The following is a 26,175-nucleotide window of genomic DNA, read 5'->3' as shown; positions in this document are numbered from 1 at the left end:
TATTGTAATGAACCATAACCCCCTCATAACTATCATCTTCCTGTTTTTTCTTTGTTGGCACTAATAACATCCATTTGTGATACATTTGATGGATAAATAAAGTTGTTTAAAATCTAATTGAATCCCTGAGGGTGGATGAGGGGTGCTGTGTCATTTCTGACCCCCTGGGATATTTGGTCACTTCCAGTCAATGCCTGTCCACTGTTTTTTGACCGTTGGGTTTCCTGTCTGTCTGTTTCAGCTCAAAGCTGTCCATGAGCAGCTGGCGGCCCTCTCGCAGCCACAGGCCAGCAAACCAAAGAGGAAAGAGAAGGAGAAGAAGAAAGACAAGCACAAAAGGAAAGGAGCGGTGGAGGAGATCCCGGAGCCGGCCATTCAGTTCCCCAAGAAGACCAAGAACAACAACAACAACAACAGCAGCAGCAGCAACAACAACAACAAGGACCTCCTGCCCAAGAAGACCAAGAAACCCAGGTAGGAACGATACTAGCTTTTTCACACTACTGAGCCAAGCTGAGAAGAGGGGTATGCTACAAAGCAGGACCAAGGAGAAAGCCAGCTAACTTGCCTGACTATTTTGATATTATATTTTTTTTAAAGAGGAGCTTGAAATGGGCGTGGTCTAATTGATGAAACAAATTTAAATCAAATTTACCAGAAAACCAATAATTATTTCCGGTTCCTTATTAAAGTTAGCTGGCTAACTCATTGATCCTGGTTTGTTGTATACCCCTCCGTACTGCACTGGCCTGGTTTTCCATCCGTCTTTACACGGTACAATACACAGCTACGGGAATTTCTGTCTTTGGTGTGGCATTAGTACAGAAGTCAGGACCTGTGACATTTACAAGGGGACACAGAATTTGCTGAGTGCATGGGATTGTATTGACACGTTATAAACGTTGCTGACCTCAAAGAGCTTGATTGCCTTTGTCAAATTACTTCATGAACCTGTTTTTTTCTTTTATAAGCTTCTGTCTCATTTCCATGGCAAGTGTGGTAACATGATTTGTTTTCCCCCTCTGCCTTGGGCTCTTTCTGCATTTCACGGAGATGTTATGTTACTGATGCTACATTACAAAGTCCATATACTGGCACACTACTTCGAATTCACTACTTATTTCGAAGTAGTAGGCTTGTTTGGACATTGGAATAGAAAGGTTATTCTCTCCCAGTTGAAATAGTACTGATGGTTTATATATTCTGCTCTGATTTTGCAGTAAGAAGGAGGGAGGTGCGGTGAAGAACAACCGCTCCTCAGCCCTGGGCCCTCAGGCAGCGCAGCAGCCCCCAGCTCTGCAGCCCGTGTCTGGCTTGGGGGAGGGCCTGGAGGAGGACCCGGCTGCAGCCGGAGCCCCCGGGGAGAAGGGTAAGCCCATGTCGTACGAGGAGAAGAGGCAGCTGAGTCTGGACATCAACAAGCTGCCCGGCGACAAGCTGGGTCGTGTGGTCCACATCATCCAGTCCAGAGAGCCCTCGCTGAAGAACTCCAACCCCGACGAGATCGAGATCGACTTTGAGACGCTCAAGCCGTCCACGCTGAGAGAGCTGGAGAGATACGTGTCGTCGTGCCTCCGCAAGAACAAGAAGAAGGTTCCTGGTGAGTCTCAACATGCGTATCTTTGCCTCCCCCTATGGCCAAACAAACTCCCGACCCCCTACAAATCACTTGTAATTGGATAATGTTGCATAATTCATTCAAATGAAACCCAAAAGTACAGTTACAAAACATGAATAACAAGGTATTGTTAAGAACTTTTCCACAGCTTTCCTCTAGCTCCTAGGTCACACTTAAAAAATAAATAAATAAATATATATATATATATATATATATATATATATATATTGTTTTACTCAGCGGTTTCCTTTAACTTTGAGCAATGCAGTGTGTTATGTTGACCTAACATGTTCGTGGAAGATAGTTTGTCTTGAGAAGATGTCGAGTCACATGCTTCCCTCTCCTATAGTGGCAGAGAAGACCATGGAGGCCATGACGGCCGCCAAGACCAAGGCCAGCTCCTCCTCTGACTCGGACAGCAGCGACTCCAGCTCCTCAGACAGTGATGAGGAGAAGGGTAGGGACACGCTGCAAAGGCCTTCTCATTTCACTCCTCAAATGTTGTTTTTAAGCCTTTATTATCTTCTTTGGTTTGAAGCATAACATTGAGGTATTTCACACGTGCCTCGTTATTTACCTCATGCGTATTTCACATGCGTGCTCAATACTTGAATATTTGACTAGCTCACATTGTGGCTGTGTTAAAACAGATTTTTATCACGTATTCAGAATTGATAGACAAAAGCTTTGTTCAGTAGTCAGGATCTCGACTCGCCCTTCTCTTGTCAGGAGTGGCTCCTAAACAGAAACAGAAGAAAGGCCACGGGACCAACGAAGGGAAGAAGCCCCATCTCCACCATGCCATGTCTGGAGCTGGTCCGGTCCCCCAGGGCCACCCTCACGCCCAGGCTCCTGTCCTGCAGCCCAGCATCCACTTGAAGCAACAGCAACATAACCCCTCCCCCGCCACCTACATGGCCCCTCCTCCCCCGGTAAGATTTGATTTATTAGATAACTAAATGTAGTAGGCTGCTCCAGCCGAAGACAACACCATATGTAACATATTGGTCATTTAGATAACCACGTCACAGTCCTAAGTACATTTTTCCTCAGCACAGTCAGTGCTAGTAGGAAAGGACAAGTGAAGTACTTAACATTGCATACATGATCAATTATCCAGGATAAAAACACAGCTCGAATGCTTACTTCATCTGTGGTCCTAAAAATATGACATGATTGCATTTGGTTGTCTGTTTTTGTAAAAGCTCATTACAGGATTATAAATACAACGGCAAGACGATATACATATAAACATATATAATAGGGCATGTCACCCCACCCGCAGTAACATCTGCTAAATATGTGTATGCGACCAATACGATTTGGTAGAGATGGTGAGTGTACAGCGGGACTACACAGCTGATTTAAAAAAGCATTTGGCATCAGTGAAGTTCAGTGTATGATTACGCTTGTGTGTAATGTCTAGGTAACGGTCACGGCGTTGGAGTCCTCCCAGCTGCTGGAGAACACGTTTGATTCGCTGCCCCACTTCGGCCAGCAGCCCCTCATGCACCTGTCCCAGCACCACCACTCCTCGTCGCCTGCCGTGCCCCCCCACCTCAACGCTCATTCCGCAGCAGGGCCCGTGTCCCCGGAGACGCACCCATTTCTCAACCAGCACCCCATCCTCCCCAACCCTAACCCAGGTAAGTCCCAGCCACACCTGCCAGATATTATTTTTGTATTTTTTTCTCATATTTGAGCTGTGCTTGCTTGGAGGAATGGGGCCAATGGAATAGTCCAGAATGTGCTAACGCCACCCATCTGGTGCACTGGGCAGGATCGATCCAACGCAAACAAAGTATTTGAAAGAAAATACTTTCTGAACCCAGTTCTGCAATAAATTGGTTCCTTGTTACCCAGCATTTATTGACCTATGATTAGATTAACTAGGCAGTACTTTGACTTTTTTTCATTGTGATGTTTCCATCCTGACTCTCCTAACCACATTTTGTCATTGTTTCCCTTCCTCCTCTTCACCTGTAGCTTTGCACAACGCCTTGCCCCAGCAGCCGTCTCGACCCAGCCACAGGGCAGCAGCTCTACCTCCCAAACCCCCCCAGCAGCAGCAACCAGCGCCCCAGCCAACCCTACAACAACAACAACAGCTTCAGCCACAAGCCCCTCCACCCCAGCACCACCTCCCGCCCCACATCCTCCACCCCACCCCCCCTCAGTCCCTGCAGCAGCGGCCCTTGTCCCCCCCCACCCTCACCCCTCAGGGCCTGCTGTCCTCCCAGCCCCCCCAGATGCTCCTGGAGGACGATGAGGAGGTAATTCCACCCTTACCTCAGATGCATCTTTACCTGCAGCAGGGACAGAGCCAGGGACAGAGCCAGGGAAGACCTGGCCAGCAACCACACAATCCCCAGCAGATTATGCAGTCTCTCCAGGTTCGCCAACAACAGAACCAGGCTCCCCTCCTGCAGTCTGTACAGGTCTGTATTGTGTATATGTTGAGTGTGTAATATGTTTATTTTAGGGTTGCCCCCCCGACAACAACAACAAAATATTGGTCGGCCGAGAGTCATGTTCAATCCATTGGTTGAAATTTTTAAACCTATTTTTCCATATATAGGCAGACCCAACCTATGTGTTTGAATAAAACCAACTACATATGTCTCGCTCTCCTCCCTACCGCAGCGAAAGACAGCACAGCAAAGTGTTTATTGCGCTGTCCGTGCTGAAGCTGCAACATCATTACAGCCATTTAGTTTCTTAACTTGTTTCTGACTGAGGTTCTGTTACCAAAATCCCTCATTTGTTTAGGAAAACCATTTCCTATTCCCTCAACCCTTGCTCTCTTTACGTGAAACATGTAAAAAGAAAAGGTGGTCAGAAATTGCTTCATCCAACAATTTTCCCATTTCATGAGGCTTGGTACTCACGTAATCAGTAGGCTATTAAACACTCACAGGCAACAGAAGCAAGATCTGTCTTATTTCTTTAGATACAAAGTACCAGTCAAAAGTTTGAATACACCTACTCATTCAAAGGTTTTTATTTATTTTACTATTTTTCTACTTTGTAGAATAATAGTGCAGACATAAACTATGAAATAACACATGGAATCATGTAGTAACCAATAGTGTTATTGTGTTATAAAAATACATTTTAGTTTCTTCAAATGAGTCACCCTTTGCACACTCTTGGCATTCTCTCAACCAGCTTCACCTGGAATGCTTTTCCAACAGTCTTGAAGGAGTTTCCACATATGCTGAACATTTGTTGGCTGCTTTTCCTTCACTCTGCAGTCCGACTCATCCCAAACCATCTCAGTTGGGTTGAGGTCGGGGATTGTGGAGGCCAGGTCATCTGATGCAGCACTCCATCACTCTCTTTCTTGGTCAATATCCCTTACACACTGTGGAGATGTGTTGGGTCATTGTCCTGTTCAAAACCAAATGATAGTCCCACTAAGTACAAACCAGATGGGATGGTGTATTGCTGCAGAATGCTGTGGTAGCCATGCTGGTTAAGTGTGCCTTGAATTAAAAAACAATCCACAGACAGTGTCACCAGCAAAGCACCCCCACACCATTACCCCCACACCCCATGCTTCATGGTGGGAACCACACTTGCGGAGATCATCCGTTCACCTACACTGTATCTGTCTCACAAAGACACTGCGGTTGGAAACAAAAATGTCAAATCTGGACTCATCAGACGATGAGCGCAAGCTAGGTCCTCATAATTGGTGTCCTTTAGTAGTGGTTTCTTTGCAGCAATTCGACCATGAAAGCCTGATTCACGCCGTCTCCTCTGAATAGTTAATGTCTTTTACTTGAACACTGAAGCATTTATTTGGGCTGCAATCTGAGGTACAGTTAACTCTAATGAACTTGTCCTCTGCAGCAGAGGTAACTCGGGGTTTTTCTTTCCTGCGGTGGTCCTCTTGAGAGCCAGTTTCATCATAGTGCTTGATGGTTTATGCGACTGCACTTGAAGAAACATTCAAATTTCCGGATTGACTGACATTAATGTCTTCAAGTAATGATGGACTGTCGTTTCTCTTTGCTTATTTGAGCTGTTCTTGCCATAATATGGACTTGGTCTTTTCCCAAATAGGGCTATCTTTTGTATACCACCCCTACTTTGTCACAACAGAGCTGATAGGCTCAAACGCATTGAGGAAAGAAATTCCACAAATTAACTTTTAACAAGGCACACCTGTTAATTGACATGCATCCCAGGTGACTACCTCATGAAGCTGGTTGAGAGAATGGGAAGAGCGTGCAAAGCTGTCAAGGCAAAGGACGGTTACTTTGAAGAATCTCAAAAATATGATTCCATATGTGTTATTTCATAGTTTTGATGTCTCGTAAAAAAATAAAGAAAAGCCCTTGAATGAGTAGGTGTCCAAACTTTTGACTGGTATTGTATATATGGATGATTTATAAAGCCAGGCACATTTACCAGTTAGGCTATTGATTTATAGACCTAATTAAGTTGGTGTTAAATATCTCCCCAATTTGCTTAGACAATTAGGCTAAGCCCTATTCTCATGAGACTTCTATTACTAGCATATTTTTGGTTAAATATTCCTCCAGAATGTCCATTATTCCACAGGACGATTCAGACGGGATTACTTTTTTCCAAACAATAACCGTAATTATTTTTTATTTTTTTAAATGATAAATTGAGAGTTATGACTGAAGCCCAGGTGATAACAGGGCTACACTGTTAACTCGAGCTTGGTTCCCAAGTTTCTAAACCATACCAAACCATCTTTTGGTATAGTGTCGTCATAACATTTAAATTTAGGAAGTGTGATCATAATCATTAGGATATTTTAGCAATCCGCAGTAGGCGTCCTAAATGCCCCCCCCCCCCAGCCTTCAGATGTGAGTTAAACACTAGAGATGCATTTTTAAGGCTATGGGTGCGAATGTCAACTTATTTCCAAACGTTTACGTCAGAGTTGTATGCTGCTTTGCAATCTATTAACAGCAAGGGTTACATTAAATAGTACTGATGTATTTGGCAATATTCAATCCATTTCTACAAAAGCATTCATTGTGGAAGTTTATGCACTTCGTACTTCATTCAATTTATCGAATCAGTTGTTGTTTTCTACAGCAAACCGTGAGCAACACCTGTCAAACTCCGACATTTCTCTCAAAACTTAGGGGTGTAGATTCGCAGGGAACTAGTATTATCAGAGTTCGCCAAAAACAGTAGGTTATTCTGGCTGGAATTGTTTTTTAAATATGAAAACAAACAATTTACCAGTGGTGTAAAGTACTTCAGTAAAAATACTTTAAAGTACTACTTAAGTAGTTTTTTGGGGTATCTGTACTTTACTTTACTATTTATATTTTTGACAACTTTTACTCTACTACATTCCTAAAGAAAGTAAGGATTAAAAAGTATATTAAATTTTCCCTGACACCCAAAAGTACTCATTACATTTTGAATGCTTAGCAGAACAGGAATGTTGTCTAATTCATACACTTATCAAGAGAACATCCCTGGTCATCCCTACAGCCTCTGATCTGGCAGACTCCCTAAACACACGTTTTGTCTTTGAATTATGTCTGAGTATTCAACTGTGTCCATGGCTATCCGTAAATTTAAAAAACAAGAAAATCGTGTTTTCTGGTTTGCTTAATATAAGACATTTTAAATGATTTTGACTTTTACTTTTGATACATAAGTACATTTAAAACCAACTAATTTTAGACTTTTACTCAATTAGTATTTTACTGGGTGACTAACTTATTTTCTTTTAAGGTATCTTTACTTTTACTCAAGTTTGATAATTGGATACTTTTTCCGCCACTGCAATCTACCTGCAGTGAAGCCCCTCAACATTTACATTACATTCAGTTATCTAACCGTCTCCCATCCAGAGCGACCCACAGGAGCACCCAGGGCACCTCAACAGATCTCCCAACCAAGTTAAAACGGGGACCCGAACCAGCGACCCATTGGCCACCGGCCCAAGCTCCCAACCGCCAGGCCACCAATCATCCAATATCCTCCCACAGTTCCCCCGAGAGCTGCCCCTCAACCAACTGAGCCCCCCCCCCACACACACAAAAAAACTCCCCCTTCTGGCGTGAATGGTTACTCTCTCCTGCCATGTGCAGATTTGGACCAGACTAAAATTACCGGTGTGGTGTTTTGTGCTCGTGCACATAATTACATTACCTGACCACCCCCTGTAAAACGAGTCCCGTCTGAATAGGGCGTAAGACAAGGGCTGTTACCTATTCTGCCGCTGCCCCTGCTGCGTTGTTCTCAAGCCCAATATGCTGGTTAATTTTGCTATTAAACACATAGCAACATAGGGAAAAGCAGCAATTCTACGGTGCACTAAAGATTGTTTCAAAAACCATGGACAAGCGACCGTATCCAACGAGTGAGAAAGCGCATTTGTTATAAAATAATATTAGATTGCACCATTTTGTACATAATATAACCATATACATATGTCTTAGAGTGATGGACTGGGCCATACCGGTGGTTGCCGCAATGGATTAGTCCACCGAGACGGGCGCAAATCAGACAGGTGCCTTGTGCACCATGAAAATAAACTGTTAGGCTATTGGTCGACAGATTTAGTTTATTCTGTCGACTAAATGGGGTCAGCCCTAGTTTTTTTTGGATCCCTTTTAGCTTTTGCAGAAGCAGCAGCTACTCTTCTTTGGGTACACATGTGTATATAATATTTGTATTGTTTGTTGTGTGTGTAATGTACATTGTTTCTTATACAGTGTCACTGTGTCTTGGTAAAATTTGCCCTCTGGGACATTAAATTGATCCTATCCTCCTATCCTAGGTCCAGACCGCCTCTCTTCAGCCTCCCCAGCTCTCAGTCCAGCCTCCCCAGCCCCAGTCCAAGCCCATCCCCCCCTCGCGCCAGATCCTACCCCCGCACCAAGTAGCCCGCCACCTGCAGCAGCATGCCCAGATGGGTTACCCCTCCCAGGGGCCGGTGGCACAGCAGACTGGTCACTCAGACAGGCAGGCCGCTGCAGGGCAACACAAGGGGTCAATGCAGGCCTCCGCCAAAGCACAGCACATCATCCAGCAACAGCAACACCCCTCCCCTCGACAGATCAAGGCTGATCCATATAACAGTGGTGAGACTCAAGTGTTGATTGGTTGATTAAATTGGTTGATTGATTGGAAGACCTTAGATCTCACAAAACCTGGAGAAGTGTGTAGTGTCTCAGGAACTACATTATTATAACATAGCAATCTATACAGCGTGACTGCAAAAGAGACAACCTAGACCGTCGTGTGTTTCGGTATGTTAGGACACCGCTCTGTAGGTTTTTGAAGCAGACTAAATGGTGATTCTAATCATTCCCTCTGTTCTGCTTACAGGGCACCTACGGGAGAACCCTTCCCCCATCATGATGCATTCCCCCCACCTCCCCCAGTATCCCCCCATAACGCACCAGTCTCCGCCACACAACCTGCAGCCCAAGAAAGTGAGTAGCGCGTGTATCTGTCTCTATTTCTGTCAGTCTGCATCTGGATCGGTTTTGCGAACGTGCTTTCAAACAATGTTTTCTCCAATGTTTTCTCTCAAGTACTACAGCTTCACTGGATTGTTTGAGCTTGCCCGGGTTCATTGACTAGTCCTAAAAAAAAAAAAAAAGTGCGCTGCAGGCAGGCTCAAACAAAAGCTGAAAGTATTTGAATGAAAACCACACGATTTGAATCCCTGACTTGTCTGGTTGTGCCGTGTGAAGTTCGGTAGAACCTCTGTGTTTGAGGAATGTACGTGTTAACTTGCATTTCTATGTGCTTGTTGAAGGGACAGCAAGCATTTAAGCCACAACCCTGAGTGTGTTTTTTAATGGGTGTATATCATTCATGGAAACGACCATTGAAGAGCAGAACATCTTCCAGAATGTGCCGTTAACCCTGTCCGGCCGTGTGCTGTGTGTTGAAGGAGCAGCGTGCACCCCCGGCCCTGGTAGCCTTGAAAGAAGAGAAGTTGCCTCCCTCTCCGGTGATGAGAGGAGGAGAGCCCTTCAGCCCAGCCATGAGACAAGACCCTCACAAACACCCAGACAGCCACAGCAAGCCCTCTCTACCAGGCCACGCACAGCAGAGTGAGTACACTGGTATGTGGGGACATTTTGCCGGTCCTCACAATGATTTTTTATTTATTTTAGGTTTAAGGGTTAGGGTTTGGAATTAAGGTTAGGTTAAGGAAAATAGGATTTTGGATGGGAATCAACTATTTGGTCCCCACAAGGATAGCAATACAAAACTTTGTGTGTGTGTTAGGGGTGGGCGGTATACTATATTTTACTATATTCTGGTTTGGGTTTTTACTTTACCTTCTATAACGGTATTTCAATGTTTGGTTTGTGATACACGCCTCTCCACCGTGTGTAACGTCCTCTTTTCTAGTTTACTCCGCTACTTGAGTCGTTGCTCTCACTCTCTCAGCAAGCCCCCGCCCCCTGTCACTCAAGTGACAGTTGCGCAGTTGCTGCTCAACCACGAGACCACTTGAGTCGGCATAGTCAATGCAGCTGATGCTGCTTTTCCACTTTTCTCCTTAATATAAATCCACAAAGGTTTTACAATTACACTGTTAGTTTCTCTTACAGTCCGCACACAGCTAGTTTGTCTTTTGTTGGCAAGTTTTGGCTCAAATAAATCGTCTTAGCTGCTAATGCTAATCGCTAGTCAGCTGCCTAGCTAATAAATGTTCTGCGTCAGAACAAATGTAGCTAGCTAATACAACCTGATTTCTGTGCTAATGTAGGCCTCGATCTGCATGTCTGTGCCTCGGGGTCTTCCAAATCAAAAAGGAATAGGCGAGCCATGAATGTTAGCTACATGAACTAAGAGAAAACGTTCAATGTCGCCAAAGATTATATGGTCCCCTGGGAAACACTGATCAACACTTTGGTTTCTACTCTGTCACAATATCTCCTTGGCATTTTCATTCGTTGTCATGTCAAACACTGTATTCAAAGTACCTACTATTATGTTTGAACTATAGAATTAGAATAATCATATTTCCATGATTCCAACAATTTCAAAGTGTTTTGATGGCAGTGTGGAAATGATCTCCAATGAGTGCAGGAAATGCAGAAATTATTGCCCAGCCTAGTGTGTTTTATTTGTGGGTGTACTATTTATGGGGGTGTACTATGTGTGTGGAAGAACAGTATTGGGGAATAGTGTAGACAAACACACATTCCATAAGAATGAACGTGGTTGTGTGTAAAACAAACGAGCGAATGCGCACAATATGTCTTTTCTTTTTGACATGTTCTGTATTCCTTGAATTGTGTTTACGTGCATCAGATGTGAAGTCGATGGACAGCTCAAGGCCGGTCATCCGTTCCTCAGAGCCCAGCGGTCCTCCCTCCTCCTCCTCCTCCTCCCTGCCAGACAAGGACAAGTTCAAACAGGAGCCCAAAACGCCCATCGCCCCCAAAAAGGTACAGGTGGGTGGAAGACAGAGCAACCCGTTGCCATACACACATACACCTTATTATAAACCTATGGGTGGCAGGTAGCCTAGCAGTTTAGAGCAGTGGGCCAGTAACCGAAAGGTCACTGGTTTGAATCCCAGAGCTGACTAGGTGAGAAATCTGTCAACATGCCCTTGATCAAGACACTTAACCCTAATTGCTCCTGTAAGTCACTCTGGATAAGAGCGTCTCCTAAATTACTAAAAATGTCAATGTAATACAGAGTATACAAAACATGAAGCACTTTCCACCACAGACTGACCAGGTGAAGGCTATGATCCCTTATTGATGTCACAATCCACTTCAATCAGCGTAGATCGCCAGACATTTCTGTAAAAAACCCAACGATAAAGTCTTGTGTTCCTATTTTTATTTTATTAGTCTCGGGCTGTTGGTGGTCGGTGCAGCCAATGCTTACCCGGCGCTGAAAACTGTTGCCATTTCATGTGTCTGAAGGTACAAAAACCCTGTCTTCCTGGAGAGGAAATCAAGTGCACTATGCCACCGCTGGCCAATCAGATTGCTCAGATGACCGTGTCAGCACTGTCAAGACTTTGCATTCAACACTTTTATAACCCATAAAATGTACGTTCTTCCTATTTCCACTCAGCGCTACCACAAGCAGTGCAGCAGTAATGAATGAGTAGGAAAGTGTATCTATAAGGCTTGTGTTATTAGCGGCTTGGGTCTTTTTTTAAATCAAGGAATATTTCACTTTCTCTTGTTCGTAGGAGTAACAACATGAATTTGTGCATGAGGCAGAAATAATGCGGTGAGACTTGAGTTTCGCCATCAGCTGGAAGACGGTGTCCCCTTTTGGTCAGTGTCAGTGGAGGAAAGGGAGAGCGGAGGGATGTTGCGAGACGGACGCTCAGTCCGCTGCTCTCTCTCTCCGCTGAGACTGACCATCAGATGCAGGCACCATCAGCCCAGTGAAATAAAAAGCAAATGATTTAAATGTATGCTACCTCAGCTGTGCCTCACAAGTAATACAACAATGGATCTCTATATGCTCTCCCTCAATCCCCTCCCTCGCTGTCATCTGTCTGTCTCACTCGCTCTCTGTCTGTCGCCATCCGTCTATCTTTCCATCTATCCGTCGGTCAGGATGTGAAACTGAAGAACATGGGTTCGTGGGCCAGCCTGGCCCAGAAGTCCACGTCAGCGCCCTTGTCTGCAGTGAAGTCGTCTAGTGACAGCTTCGAGCAGTTCCGCCGGGCCGCCCGGGAGAAAGAGGAGAGAGAGAAGGCTCTTAAGGCCCAGGCAGAGCAGGCTGAGAGGGACAAACTGCGCCGGGAGCAGGAGAAACTACGGTGAGGATTACAGTTGGGTCGTCTTCAATAACTCTGAGGTGTTTCAACCCTGCGTTCAAATGTTTCTTTTTGTACACCGATGTTTGACCATACATTTTCTGTGTGTGTGTGTGATCGAACAAAATTTGTCCAATGAAGTTTCACTTTGCTGAGTCTTGCGCATCCGGGATTGTCGAGAGAAAGAACATTCCACGTTAGCTACCAAGCCTTTGCAAAACTCATTCCTTTCTCTCTCCGTCTCTCTCTGTGAATGAACTAAATTTGTCAAATTGAAGCACTTTGCTGTTCTATGAGTAAGACTTGGTCGTCAAGAGAACGTTTGCTACAAAGCCTTTGTGAAACTCACTCCTCTCTCTCTCAGGGGTCGTGACCGGGATGATGAGGATATCCTGGAGCCTCAGCAGCAGTCGAGGAGGGTTCATGAGGAGCCTCGAAGCAGACGTCTGGAGCAGCAGCAACACATCCCGGCCCCCCAGCCCCAGCAACAACCCCAGGCACCAACCCCCAGGCCCAGCCCACTGCCCTCCCCCAGCCACCACAGGCCCCCACACCGCCCCAGCCCTCAGCCCAGGACCAGCAGAGGGAGCTAGCGCGACGCCGCGAGCAGGAGAGGAGGAGGAGAGAAGCGGTGAGACTAGTTTCCTACATAGTTTGTAGGGCTGGGAATTGCCAGGGTCCTCAAGATACGATGTTATGACGATACTTATTGATTCGATTCCATGGTCCTCACATATTGCTCGCCATATATCTACTGTAGATAGACGAGAGAGCCATGAAAAAAATAGTTTTGATCGTTCATGGAAATAAGTGCTGAAAACAAATTGATTCCCTATTTAAAAAGGAGAAAAAGCTTTGAAGGAAAAATAATGGCTACAGACAACTAGTGTAAAAATATTATTACGACATTGTCAAAACGATACAGGATATCGTCAAATCCCGATATGTAACTGAATCAAATTTTTTCCCCGTTGCTAATAGTCGGGGATTGGGTTATTTGTTTGTTACTGTAGGGTTATTGTCCTGTGTGTTTCATAGTTGGCACGTCTCTTTTTGTGACTATTGCATGTCCTTAATTGTCCTGTCTCGTGTATTGCATTTTGTAAATAATTTGACATATCCATGTCTTTCTCTTTGGGAATTGACAGAAGGGGAGAAGCACAAAAGTGGTGTCAGTGAGTTTATGATCAAGTCCCTCTGCCATGTTCAGTCTGTCAGCTCTTCTGACACCTCAATCTCTCTTCCCCTCTCCAGATGGCGGCGACCATCGACATGAATTTCCAAAGCGACCTGATGGCCATCTTTGAGGAGAACTTGTTCTGATGACGAGAGAACCCCCAGAAACTTAACACTGAAACAAGAACACATAACAGAATAATGAATATGGAATTGAACATTTCTTATGAAATGGGGGGGGTTTAATGAACCAAGATACAGGATGTGAATTAAACAATCCCCCCCCCCCCCCCCCACCCCTAAAGCAGAGGGTGATCTTCAGCTAGACTGGCGAGCTACTCGGCTGTTAGCTGCTCTGCTATGCAGCCTCTGGATGTAAGATGCTACATTGAAGGAGTGACATAGACAGGATATTTTCAACCACGTTTGGTGTCGTTTCTCTGGGGATTTGACCCTTGTTGCCCCTGGCAACATGACATGGGGGAAAGGACTCTGGGTGGTTATGTAATTACACACCTGTTTGATACTTTCACACGGGACAGAGCAAAGGAGAACAATCTTGTAAATGGAAGTGAAAGATGATAATGGAAAAACGCAAAGTACCTATGCGTATCTACGGACCGAGACTGGGGTGTTCATATAGACTGCCAGACAAGAGGAGAGGCAGAATAAATATTTTTATGTGATCTGTTTTTTGTTTTGTTAGAGAGAACACATGTAAGGAAATGTTGGGGACAGGTGTGTGTGTATAAGGGGGGGGAGGGACTTCAACTTCTGACGTGTTATTTTTCCAGGAGAGGAGGTACAGTACAGCTTTGCCTTCTGCCTCACTCTTGTCCTTTGTCCACACACACAAACACACACACACACACACACACACACAGACCGTACATTAGATAGGCCTCTCTCTCCCTTGCCTGGGCATATGAACAAATCAGTAACAACGAAGTATGGAACAGTCCGTCGGCAGTGGGAGGGAGAAAGCAGAATTAAATGCAGATTTCTTTTTTCATTATGTAGGATCTACTGTAAAGAGGTATTTTCTTATTCTATGATTACTGTTTATTTGTTTTGTTTTTGTATATATTTTTGTCCCTCCCTCCCCAACACACTTGCCCCACTGTCTATGCCAAACAACCATTACCTTTTTAATGCTGAACTCCTCCCACTTCTCCTTTTAAAACAAAAAAAAAGCTTCTTTGTTCATATAACGTGTTTTTTTTTTCTTAATATATAAATAGATTTTTCCCCCGTGTCCTCGTCACCCCTCTTCAAACAAAGCGTTTAGGTAGTTTTTTTAAGAGGATAAAACCTAATATATGCATTATTCCAACAAGTGTTAATTAATTAAAGAACCATTTGAAGTTTTCATATTTCATGTCTTCTTCCTCATCTGAAGCTGGAGCAAAACAGTCTGATCACTACTAGAGGCAGAGGCTCATTCCCAAATGGCACCTGATTTCCTACATAGTGCACTAGTTTAGTAGTGCTCTGTAAAGGGGATAGGGTGCTATTTTGGATGAAGCCAGAGTCTAGCTGTTTCTAGAGCCATGTCTTGGTTGGGTTGAATCTGAGTTCACCATCACTGTAACCACCTTATTGTGTATTATTTTGCTTGGAGACAGCTAGGAAAGTGGTCATTAATGGCATTTTCCTCTTTGCAACTGATTCATATTAACTATTGAACCAGAGAATCAGTAACTATCACTGAACTGTTTGATTTATAAACTGTGTTGATTCCTCCCTGTTCCTTGCTTGTATATTGGCCTGGAATTTGCCTAGTTAAAGTTAAAAAGAATGTTACATTATACACACGAGCATACTACTTACAATGAAGCAATGTATTGGACATGCAAAATAAGTGGTGTGCTGGTATGGTTGTTGGAACATATCCAAAGGGTTCAAATCTAGTAGTGAGCCCATCACTCTACTTTACATGTAATTTGGGGACAAGGAATGGGGTGAGAGGCAAACCTCAAAACATAATTAGTTCTAACAGCAACTTTATTGGGCTCTTATAAGAACAGAGACACTTCTTGCAGGTTTAGTTCCAGGATGCATCCAAAACGTTCCTTATATAGTGCATTGCTTTTGACCAGGGCACATGGGGTACTGTAGTGTACAATATGGGAAATAGGGTGCCATTTGGGATGTAACTCCACCCGACAGACTTTACTAATGCTGAGAGCAGAGACCAAAAAAAGAGCTCCACCTCCTGGCTAGTCTGTGCATGAGTCTTGTTATTATTATTATTATTATTATTATGACTACAATTAATCAGAGGGAAACTTTTAGCCGTACAAAAATACGAAAAATAAATGACAACATTTTGACAAAAAAATGTTCTAGAAAACCCTACAAAAACAGCTCTGATTTCTATAATTTTTCTTGTTCAATTCTAGTGGATACATGTAAGTTCTAATTCTGTTGTTGGCGAGGAGGTCACAGGTCGAGGGTCAAGACGGGTTGACCTCTGACCCTGTCCTCTGCATTTTCTCTTATGGTGTTTTTCTCCAGTGCCTGTATTGTTCTATGATTCTAGTTGGCATATATTACATTTGGGGTGGATACAGTATGTACGGGTGGGAAGGGGAGGGAGGTTTAGGATAAGCTTGTGTAAAAAGTCAAAGGTAAAGTCAGCATTTTATATTTGACCCATTTAACGATATTCAGGTTTAAATCTAGTTTTAGCTGGACTTCTGTGGTATGAGTGTACACTTGACTCGACTACTTTCTCATTTTCATTCAATCAGTACATTTTTAAGTAGACCTGTTTCTGCCGCGCCACTTTAGCATTTGTGTGTCAGAACGTTTGTGTGGATGAGTGTGTGTATGATTTTAGTATGTGGCGCAGAGACGCATGTGCCCCATTATAGAAAAGCATTTGAAATGGGGATGAAGATTAATATACAAAATGCTACAAGAGAACGAGTTTCTTTGCTAAAGCCAGTCATCATTTTGATGGAGTCCACCATATATGAATAGCCTATATATAATTTTGTTTTGTTAGACAAGTTATGAAAAGGTCAAATACTTTTTCATTCCTTCAAGCCTTTTATTAATTCCTTATTTTATCCCCATGGTAACTGATGGACATGATGTGCCATAAATATGGATTCTTCTTCAGAATGTGCTCAGCAGAGTTTGCTTTATTCAGGTATTTTATTTTGTGTTACATTTTTGGTCTTTTGTTTTTTTGGGGGGTTTTGTGTAACATTTTCCTCGATTATTGTTTGGTATGTGAGTGGTCTGTCGAGGTCAATGATTAAATCTGTTATGATCATGGAGTAAACTCATCTCTTTTATAGAAAATAAAAAATAAACAAAATGTTGGTATTTTTTTTCATTGCATTGGATCAAATCAAATATATTTATATAGCCCTTCCTACATCAGCTGATGTCTCAAAGTGCTGTACAGAAACCCAGCCTAAAACCCCAAACAGCTTGCAATGCAGGTGTTGAAGCACGTTGGCTAGGAAAAACTCCCTAAAAAGGCCAAAACCTAGGAAGAAACCTAGAGAGGAACCAGGCTATGAGGGGTGGCCAGTCCTCTTCTGTCTGTGCCGGGTGGAGATTATGACCGAACATGGCCAAGATGTTCAAATGTTCATAAATGACCAGCATGGTCAAATAATAAGTCTGGGACAGGTAGCACGTCCGGTGAACAGGTCAAGATTCCATAGCCGCAGGAAGAACAGTTGAAACTGGAGCAGCAGCACGGCCAGGTGGACTGGTGACAGCAAGGAGTCATCATGCCAGGTAGTACTGAGGCATGGTCCTACGGCTCAGGTCCTTCGAGAGAAAGAAAAAGAGAACCCCTGGACAGGGCCAAACAGGAAGGATATAACCCCACCACTTTGCCAAAGCACAGCCCCCACACCACTAGAGGGATATCTTCAACCACCAACTTACCATCCTGAGACAAAGCCGAGTATAGCCCACAAAGATCTCTGCCACGGCACAACCCAAGGGGGGGGGCGCCAACCCAGACGGGAAGATCACATCAGTGACTCAACCCACTCAAGTGACGCACCCCTCCTAGGGACGGCATGAAAGAGCACCAGTAAGCCAGTGACTCAGCCTCTGTAATAGGGTTAGAGGCAGAGAATCCCAGTGGAAAGGGGAACCGGCCAGGCAGAGACAGCACGGGTGGTTCGTTGCGCCAGAGCCTTTCCTTTCACCTTCACACTCCTGGGCCAGACTACACTCAATCATATGACCCACTGAAGAGACGAGTCTTCAGTAAAGACCTAAAGGTTGAGACCGAGTTTGCGTCTCTCACATGGGTAGGCAGACCATTCCATAAAAATGGAGCTCTATTGGAGAAAGCCCTGCCTCCAGCTGTTTGCTTAGAAATTCTAGGGGACAATTAGAAGGCCTGCGTCTTGTGACCGTAGCATATGTGTAGGTATGTACGGCAGGACCAAATCAGAGAGATAGGTAGGAGTAAGCCCATGTAATGCTTTGTAGGTTATCAGTAAAACCTTGAAATCAGTCCTTGCCTCTACAGGAAGCCAGTGTAGGGAGGCTAGCACTGGAATAATATGATCAAATTTTTTGGTTCTAGTCTGGATTATAGCAGCCGTATTTAGCACTAAATGAAGTTTATTTAGTGCTTTATCCGGGTAGCCGGAAAGTAGAGCATTGTAGTAGTCTAACCTAGAAGTGACAAAAGCATGGATAAATTTTTCTGCATCATTTTTGGACAGAAAGTTTATGATTTTTGCAATGTTACGTAGATGGAAAAAAGCTGTCCTTGAAACAGTCTTGATATGTTCGTCAAAAGAGAGATCAGGGTCCAGAGTAACGCCGAGGTCATTCACAGTTTTATTTGAGAGACGACTGTACAACCATTGAGTAATTGTCAGATTCAACAGAAGCTCTCTTTGTTTCTCAGGACCTAGAACAAGCATCTCTGTTTTGTCCGAGTTTAAAAGTAGAAGGTTTGCAGCCATCCACTTCCTTATGTCTGAAACACAGGCTTCTGGCGAGGGCAATTTTGGGGCTTCACCATGTTTCATTGAAATGTACAGCTGTGTGTCATCCGCATAGCAGTGAAAGTTAACATTATGTTTTCGAATTACATCCCCAAGAGGTAAAATATATAGTGAAAACAACAATAGTGGTCCTAAAATGGAACCTTGAGGAACACCGCAATTTACAGTTGATTTATCAGAGGACAAACCATTCACAGAGACAAACTGATGTCTTTCCGACAGATAAGATCTAAACCAGGCCAGAACTTGTCCGTGTAGACCAATTTGGGTTTCCAATCTCTGCAAAAGAATGTGGTATCAAAAGCAGCACTAAGGTCTAGGAGCACGAGGACAGATGCAGAGCTTTGGTCTGATGCCATTAAAAGGTTATTTACCACCTTCACAAGTGCAGTCTCAGTGCTATGATGGGGTCTAAAACCAGACTGAAGAATTTCGTATACTTTGTTTGTCTTCAGGAAGGCAGTGAGTTACTGTGCAACAGCCTTTTTTTTTTGAGAGAGAGGAATGGAAGATTCGATATAGGCCGATAGTTTTTTATATTTTCTGGGTCAAGGTTTGGCTTTTTCAAGAGAGGCTTTATTACTGCCACTTTTAGTGAGTTTGGTACACATCCAGTGGATAGAGAGCCGTTTATTATGTTCAACATAGGAAGGCCAAGCACAGGAAGCAGCTCTTTCAGTAGTTTAGTTGGAATAGGGTCCAGTATGCAGCTTGACAGTTTAGAGGCCATGATTATTTTCATCATTGTGTCAAGAGAGATAGTACTAAAACACTTGAGTGTCTCTCTTGATCCTAGGTCCTGGCATAGTTGTGCAGACTCAGGACAACTGAGCTTTTAAGGAATACGCAGATTTAAAGAGGAGTCCATAATTTGCTTTCTAATGATCATGATCTTTTCCTCAAAGAAGTTCATGAATTTATTACTGCTGAAGTGAAAGCCATCCTCACTTGGGGAATGCTGCTTTTTAGTTAGCTTTGCGACAAAATACATTTCGGATTGTTCTTATTTTCCTCAATTAAGTTGGAAAAATAGGATGATCGAGCAGCAGTAAGGGCTCTTCGATACTGCACGGTACTGTCTTTCCAAGCTAGTCGGAAGACTTCCAGTTTGGTGTGGCGCCCTTTCCGTTCCAAATTTCTGGAAGCTTGCTTCAGAGCTCAAGTCTTTTCTGTATACCAGGGAGCTAGTTTCTTATGAGAAATGTTTTTCGCTTTTAGGGGTGCCACTGCATCTAGGGTATTGTGCAAGGTTAAATTGAGTTCCTCAGTTAGGTGGTTAACTGATTTTTGTCATCTGACGTCCTTGGGTAGGCAGATGGAATCTGGAAGGGCATCAAGGAATCTTTGTGTTGTCTGTGAATTTATAGCACGACTTTTGATGCTCCTTGGTTGGGGTCTGAGCAGATTATTTGTTGCAATTGCAAACGTAATAAAATGGTGGTCCGATAGTCCAGGATTATGAGGAAAAACTCTAAAATCCACAACATATATTCCATGGGACAAAACAAGGTCCAGAGTATGACTGTGACAGTGATTAGATCCAGAGACATGTTGGACAAAACCCACTGAGTGGATGATGGCTCTGAAAGCCTTTTGGAGTGGGTCTGTGGACCTTTCCATGTGACTATTAAAGTCACCAGAATATTATCTGCTATGACTACAAAGTCCGATAGGAATTCAGGGAACTCAATGATGAACTCTGTATATGGCCCAGGAGGCCTGTAAACAGTAGCTATAAAGTGTGTCTATCCCAGCCATTAAAAGTCACCATTGGCCTCATGGTGAAATTTCTGAGTGGTTTCCTGCCTCTTCGGCAAATGAGTTAGGAAGGACGCCTGTGTCTTTGTAGTGACTGGGTGTCGTGATACCGCTGTGAAGTGTATTAACTTCACCGTGCTCAAAGGGATATTCAATGTCTGCTTCCCCCCCCCCCACTCATCTACCAATGTGGGCGGCAGGTAGCCTAGTGGTTAGTGTGTTGGACCAGTAACCAAAAGGTTGCAAGATCGAATCCCCGAGCTGACAAGGTAAAAATATATCATTCTGCCCCTGAACAAGGCAGTTAACCCACTGTTTCTAGGCCGTCATTGAAAATAAGAATTTGTTCTTAACTGACTTGCCTGGTCAAATAAAATAGGTGGCCTTTGAGAGGCTTTGTGGTTGAATCAGTTTCAAATGTACTGCTCAACTGATGGGACCTCACAGATAATTGTATGTGTGGAGTACAGAGATGAGGTAGTCATAAAAAAAAAGATGTTAAACACAGTGAGTCCATGCAACTTATGTGACTGGTGACGCAATTTTTTTTACTCCTGAACTTATTTAGGCTTGCTATCAGAAAGGGGATGAATACTTATTTACTGAAGAGATTTCAACTTCAATTTTTAATTCATTTCAAAACATTTCCATTTTGACATTATTGGTTAGGCCAGTGACCCGAAATCCCAATATAATAATTTTGTTTTGTTAAAATTCAGTCTGTAACACAACAAATGTGGAAAGAGTCAAGGGGCGTGAATCATTTCTGGAGGTACTGAAATCGTTTTTATTGAGTATATTACACAAAATTGAGATTTGACTTAAGTCCAAAGTGTAGGAATAAAGCTGAAATGAAATCAGTGACACAGACATACATTGGTGGCTTTACAGGAAGATCGTAACGCTGTGAACCAAGAGGTTGTGAGTTTTACTCCCAGGCGAGGACATGTTGAATAATAAATAATGTGTAAATAAACATACACAATGTAATCATGTATGTCAAATAGCCTATTTATGTAGAAAACACTGGCTATTTCGTGACGTTCTGGGGTCAACCCAATGACTGCAGGGCATCGTGAACATTTTAATCCATGTGAAACTTCATGTGAAATATCACATGTGAAGTGTCCCCAAAACCACATGATTTCACATGTGAATGGTTGCGATCACTTGTGAACATCCACATGTGAAACTTTAGGAGAAATATCACGTGAAGTGTTCCAAAAACATGGGGACATTGCACCTGTGAAATAATGTTTTTTTTTCCCTAAGGGTATTGAAATGAGGCGGGACAGGTACGCTCTTTCCAATCCGCCAAATTGAAGAAGCGGATGCGCCACTGGGGATTTCCCAACAGACACACAGCAGGTGCACTCACAGTCTGTTAAAACTTGCGGTCCAAAACTAGAATAAGGAGGCGAGCAATGAGCAATTCCGTGATCGTGGACCTTCTCCTGGTTCCGACCAGATTGTGTCTGTGGTTTCAGTCTGTGCTGTACTGGTTTCTTGTATATGGCACGGCTGGACTCACAGCCGGACTGGTTCTTACCCGGATCGCATGGCGTGCACTGAAAGACCCCTACGGGACCTTCCATTGGACAGTCCGCAAGAAGCAGCCCGCATGTCTGCGTGATCCCACTCTGGGCAAACACGGCTACTTGTGGGGCAGGGTAAGAATAGATAGGAGTGAGAGAGAAAAACACTGCTATTATCGGCATAACATTAGCTATTTTTACATTTTATTGCAGTCAGCAATTGGTGAGTACTTAATGACTTCCCTAAAACATATGGAAATCAAACATGTTTGGGTGGGATAGCGGGGTAAATAAAATATCAATGGGTCTTTCAAGTGAAATACAACATTAGGCTATCTGTTTATCTGTCTTGACAATTGCCAAGTTGACGAATGTGTGCAAGAGTTGAGGGGTTGTATCTAATTTTAGTTTGATCACCCACGCCACCTCCCTGTCTGCATCCCTAATGGAACTCAAACACACGACTTTTAACCAGGACCCATTGCGCAACTCTTGACCAGAGCTCTATGAGCCCTGGTGAAAAGTAGTACACTATCTAGGGAATAGAGTGCCATATGGGATACACACCGGTTTCAACCTTATCTATCTCCACTCTACTCTAATATTAGAAGCTGGAGGACCGACAACTATGTAAAAAAAAGAACAGGGTCATTCTGCCAAACACTTTCAAATTCCCAGAGTGATGGAAAGCACAGCAGCTGTTAACCCTCTCACTATCTCTCTGCCGTCTTCATCTCTTTCCATCTCCTCCTCACCTCTATCTTTCCCCCCATCTCCCTCTTCTCCCTTTTTATCACAGAGCTCTGGTTTGAGGTTCCATTATGTAACCAAAGGAGACAGCAGGAATCCTCTAATGCTCTTCCTTCATGGATTCCCAGAGAATTGGTAACATACACACACACACACACACACACACACACACACACACCTTTTTTATTACCGCATTATAAAGCATTATCACATCTCCTGTCATATTGTACATGCCAGTGACAAGTTTTACAACGCATTATAACTATAACATAATACAATTATACCTGGCAGCTTTAAGCAAAGTAACAATCCTCTCTCCCGCCATCTCTATCTCAGGTACTCGTGGCGCTACCAGCTGTGTGGGTTTAGTGGACAGTACCACACGGTGGCAATGGACCTGCGTGGCTGTGGCGACTCTGACGCACCCTCCCAGCTGGAGGACTACTCTCTGGAGAAACTCTGTCACGATATCAGGGACGCCATTGATGAACTAGGTACACTACACGTGTTAGCCCGTATGGTATACCGAGGCTATTTAACTGCTGGCCCTCGAGGGCTGAAGTTCTGCTGGTCTATCCTTCTAATTAGGGAACTGGGACAGGGACACCAGATGTGTGTGGTCTCTCCGCACAAGGAATGAACTATCAGCTAAAAAAGAAAACCAGCAGTATTTGAGGGCTGAAGGCCAATCGTTGAATTTCCCTGATATACAGCAGGCTATGTATGCAGACTTCACTGTCTATGACCCGAGGGAGAAATTAGTAATAAATATCCTATATTACTAGAAGGGGTGCTATAGAAATTACAAGAAGTTCAATGGGCCTCAAAGGTTCAACAGTTTATTGTTTCTTCTGGGATTTCAGGCCACACCAGTTGTGTGTTGGTGGGCCATGACTGGGGCGGTATGCTGGCCTGGCACTTCACACTGGAGAGGCCTGATATGGTGCAGCGACTGGTCATCATGAACGCACCGCACCCTGCCTCTTGGCTAGGTAATGATTAGTGTGTACCTGCATGTGTTCTATTACTTTCCCTTATGGGTACTGAACCGAACCATACCATATCTATGGACTTGCTTTAAAATAGGTTCAGTTCGATGCTCGATCAGTATAGTTTGGTTTTCCAGAGAATAGAAGTATATTGGAAATGTCCTAGCTGGCTATGTGTAGTGTGAGCTCTCTTTTCTCCACCTAGATGCAGTGTTGAGGAGGCCCTCTGAGCTTCTGCGCTGTGGTCATGCCTGCTTCTTCCAGCTCCCTGCACTCCCAGAGTTCACTCTATCACTGGAGGACTTCAAGGTAGTGTCTAAGAAACTCACACCAGCATAGAGGCACTTTCTCTTCTATGACTCGTATAGTTACATTCATACACACTATCGTGCTTTCATGGTGCAATGGAATAGTCCCAAAAGTACAAAACCCGCAAATCTGCCCCCCCCCCAGGCATGTACTTTCAAAGTATTTGAAAGAAAACTAATACTATTTGAACCCAGGTCCTGTCCTCTCATTGCATGTAAAACTAAGTCCTCCACCCTGTTTTTTTTTTTTTCATGATTACAGGTCATAGTACCATGGTTTGTCCTCCTCTCCTGTGTTTTTGTGTCCAGTTGGTGCGTAGTCTGCTGTGTGGGGGTCGTGGTGGCATCAGGAACCGTGCCCGCAGGCTGACTGAAGCTCAGCTCGAGGGTTATCTCTACCGCCTGTCCCAACCTGGCGGGCTGACCGCACCCCTCAACTACTATCGCTCACTACTCAGGTCAGAAAGATAGCTAACCATCTCAATATCCTTTATGATAACATGTGGACTGTCAAATAGAATTTCATTTTCCCCACCAACATACAGTATCTGACACTGAATCACCACCTTGGTGATTTTGTTCCTGCAATCACCACAAAAACATACAAAAGATGGACATGGAAATATAGAAAGAAAACAGCATACCAGTACTTTGTTTGTTTGGACCAGGAAAAAAATACACAAGACCAATATGTTTTATAGAACTTTTTATTGTACATTTAATATGATTCCAGTAACGCCCTTTACAAGCACCAGGAAGTGGAGGTGCCGTGCCTGCTGATCTGGGGCGAGGCTGACAGCATCCTGGTAGAGGGGATGTCTGGGGGCACCAGGCCCTACGCCCGAGGGTCTGTCACCTTACACACCATCCCTGGGTGCAGCCACTGGGTACAGCAGGACCAGCCAGAGACGGTCAACCAGCTGCTGTGGGAGTTCCTTCTGGATAGGGAGAAGGACGTGGAGCGCTGCTCCTCACGGAGAGGTGCAGGCTGGGCCATCAAGTGGACCAGAGAGTAAATGGATGGTGGTCCTGAACTGCTGGGAATCAGGGTCGGGGCCAATTCCAGCCAATTCAGAGAGTAAACCAAATTCAAATGTTCCTCATTGCAAAGCATTGAAGATAATTTGAATTTTTGTGTATTCCTGAAATGACTGGAATTGAAATATAATGGACCTCAACCCTGCTGGGAATCACCACTATAACAGTTTCACACTACTGAGCCGAGCAAAGCGGGCCTAGTTACGCAATCACCATTGTTGCTGGAACCGTGCTAGAAAAGAAAATATCTAAGCCAGCACAGTATGGTTTGGGTCAGCAGGATTGTGTGGAAAAGGTATTGTGGTTTTGTTGTCTTTTTTTGTTGTTCACAATTATAATGTATTTTAGGCCTCTCTACTATTCTCACTGACTTCAGCCAGTTCATATTGACACAGTGGCCCTGTCTCAACCTATTGCCATCATAACTGTATCATGTTACCATAACGATGCGGCCGTGTTACCAAAGCAAACCCAGTCACTGCCATGTCCCGTCCAGACACAATGTCCCGTACTGTATCAACTGTCTACATTTCCAAACCCATGGAAATAAATGAGATTCAATCATATTGATCGGTTTCCAATTCTGTTGATTACTTTTGTCTGCCATGTATTTTTACCTGGTTTGATCCTGTCCATAGTGTTGTAGATGATTGGTGTAAAAGCATCTTTGCGGTCTGTAATCCACCTATGCGTGACCTACCTTACCCACCTCTCCCTATACTCTACCTGTAACATACCTATGTTTAAAACTGATTGGTAAACATTGGACGTGGAGAAAAACACACACCTGTGGCAACCAACAATGGCCAACTGTGGGGAGTGTTGCATTACAAAGGCTAGTTGTGATGATGATGATAAGCCATCTAATATTGGGTCACTGAACTGGATGGGAGGTCACATGGGGGTATCCAGGAATGGACTGGGACCAGAAATTGGCCCAGGTGTTTACGCACATCCTCATGGCCCCCATTATTAACCAACTAAAGAGACATTTTCGCAAAACAACAACAATTTAAACAGGCCCACTGGCTAAAGATGGACTAGCCCATTTGCCCGATAGCCAGTCCATTTCTCAGGGTATCTGGCAGTTCTTACACAATGTGGAACCCCAAACCACATATATAATATTAAAATCAAGTGCAATCCAAACCTTGATGTTCCATCCATTCTCAAGTTGATAATTGTAAACCGTAGGATCCGAGACTTTAATGGAGAATGTAGTGGGTACTAGGATTAAAACA

The 26,175-nt window shown here is 43.9% G+C and overlaps 2 protein-coding genes across 2 annotated transcripts in view; both read left to right on the top strand.

Annotated features, from left to right (window-relative positions):
* Positions 1-16,887, top strand: part of brd4 (bromodomain containing 4) — a 34,379-nt gene extending 17,492 nt beyond the window's left edge. The window contains 14 exon segments of the mRNA XM_064988673.1: positions 242-474; positions 1,221-1,600; positions 1,968-2,075; positions 2,348-2,550; positions 3,045-3,264; positions 3,605-4,056; positions 8,403-8,706; positions 8,954-9,060; positions 9,528-9,690; positions 10,904-11,046; positions 12,181-12,386; positions 12,748-12,911; positions 12,914-13,014; positions 13,638-16,887. Coding sequence (XP_064844745.1) covers positions 242-474; positions 1,221-1,600; positions 1,968-2,075; positions 2,348-2,550; positions 3,045-3,264; positions 3,605-4,056; positions 8,403-8,706; positions 8,954-9,060; positions 9,528-9,690; positions 10,904-11,046; positions 12,181-12,386; positions 12,748-12,911; positions 12,914-13,014; positions 13,638-13,706 — 2,853 coding nt within the window. The 3' untranslated portion in view covers positions 13,707-16,887.
* Positions 16,888-21,671: 4,784 nt separating this feature from the next.
* LOC135555892 (epoxide hydrolase 3) lies at positions 21,672-25,504 on the top strand. Its single transcript, XM_064988699.1, has 7 exons — positions 21,672-21,984; positions 22,649-22,734; positions 22,936-23,093; positions 23,463-23,591; positions 23,794-23,897; positions 24,206-24,354; positions 24,630-25,504. The coding sequence occupies exons 1-7, from the start codon at positions 21,739-21,741 to the stop codon at positions 24,910-24,912; spliced, it is 1,155 nt and encodes a 384-aa protein (XP_064844771.1). The 5' UTR covers positions 21,672-21,738; the 3' UTR covers positions 24,913-25,504.
* Positions 25,505-26,175: the final 671 nt, after the last annotated feature.

The sequence above is a fragment of the Oncorhynchus masou genome, chromosome 15 (assembly GCF_036934945.1).
Source record: "Oncorhynchus masou masou isolate Uvic2021 chromosome 15, UVic_Omas_1.1, whole genome shotgun sequence".
Lineage (NCBI taxonomy): Eukaryota > Metazoa > Chordata > Actinopteri > Salmoniformes > Salmonidae > Oncorhynchus > Oncorhynchus masou.
Note: the sequence above shows the minus strand (reverse complement) of the source record. Positions and strands in the feature narration are given on the sequence as shown.

What these genes read in the sequence shown, in the direction of transcription:
- LOC135555892 (XM_064988699.1), top strand. Translation starts at nt 21,739, where the DNA reads ATGAGCAATTCCGTGATCGTGGACCTTCTCCTGGTTCCGACCAGATTG. An exon ending in TATCACTGGAGGACTTCAAG is followed by an intron (nt 23,898 to 24,205) that starts GTAGTGTCTAAG and finishes TTTTGTGTCCAG; the next exon opens with TTGGTGCGTAGTCTGCTGTG. An exon ending in TACTATCGCTCACTACTCAG is followed by an intron (nt 24,355 to 24,629) that starts GTCAGAAAGATA and finishes ATATGATTCCAG; the next exon opens with TAACGCCCTTTACAAGCACC.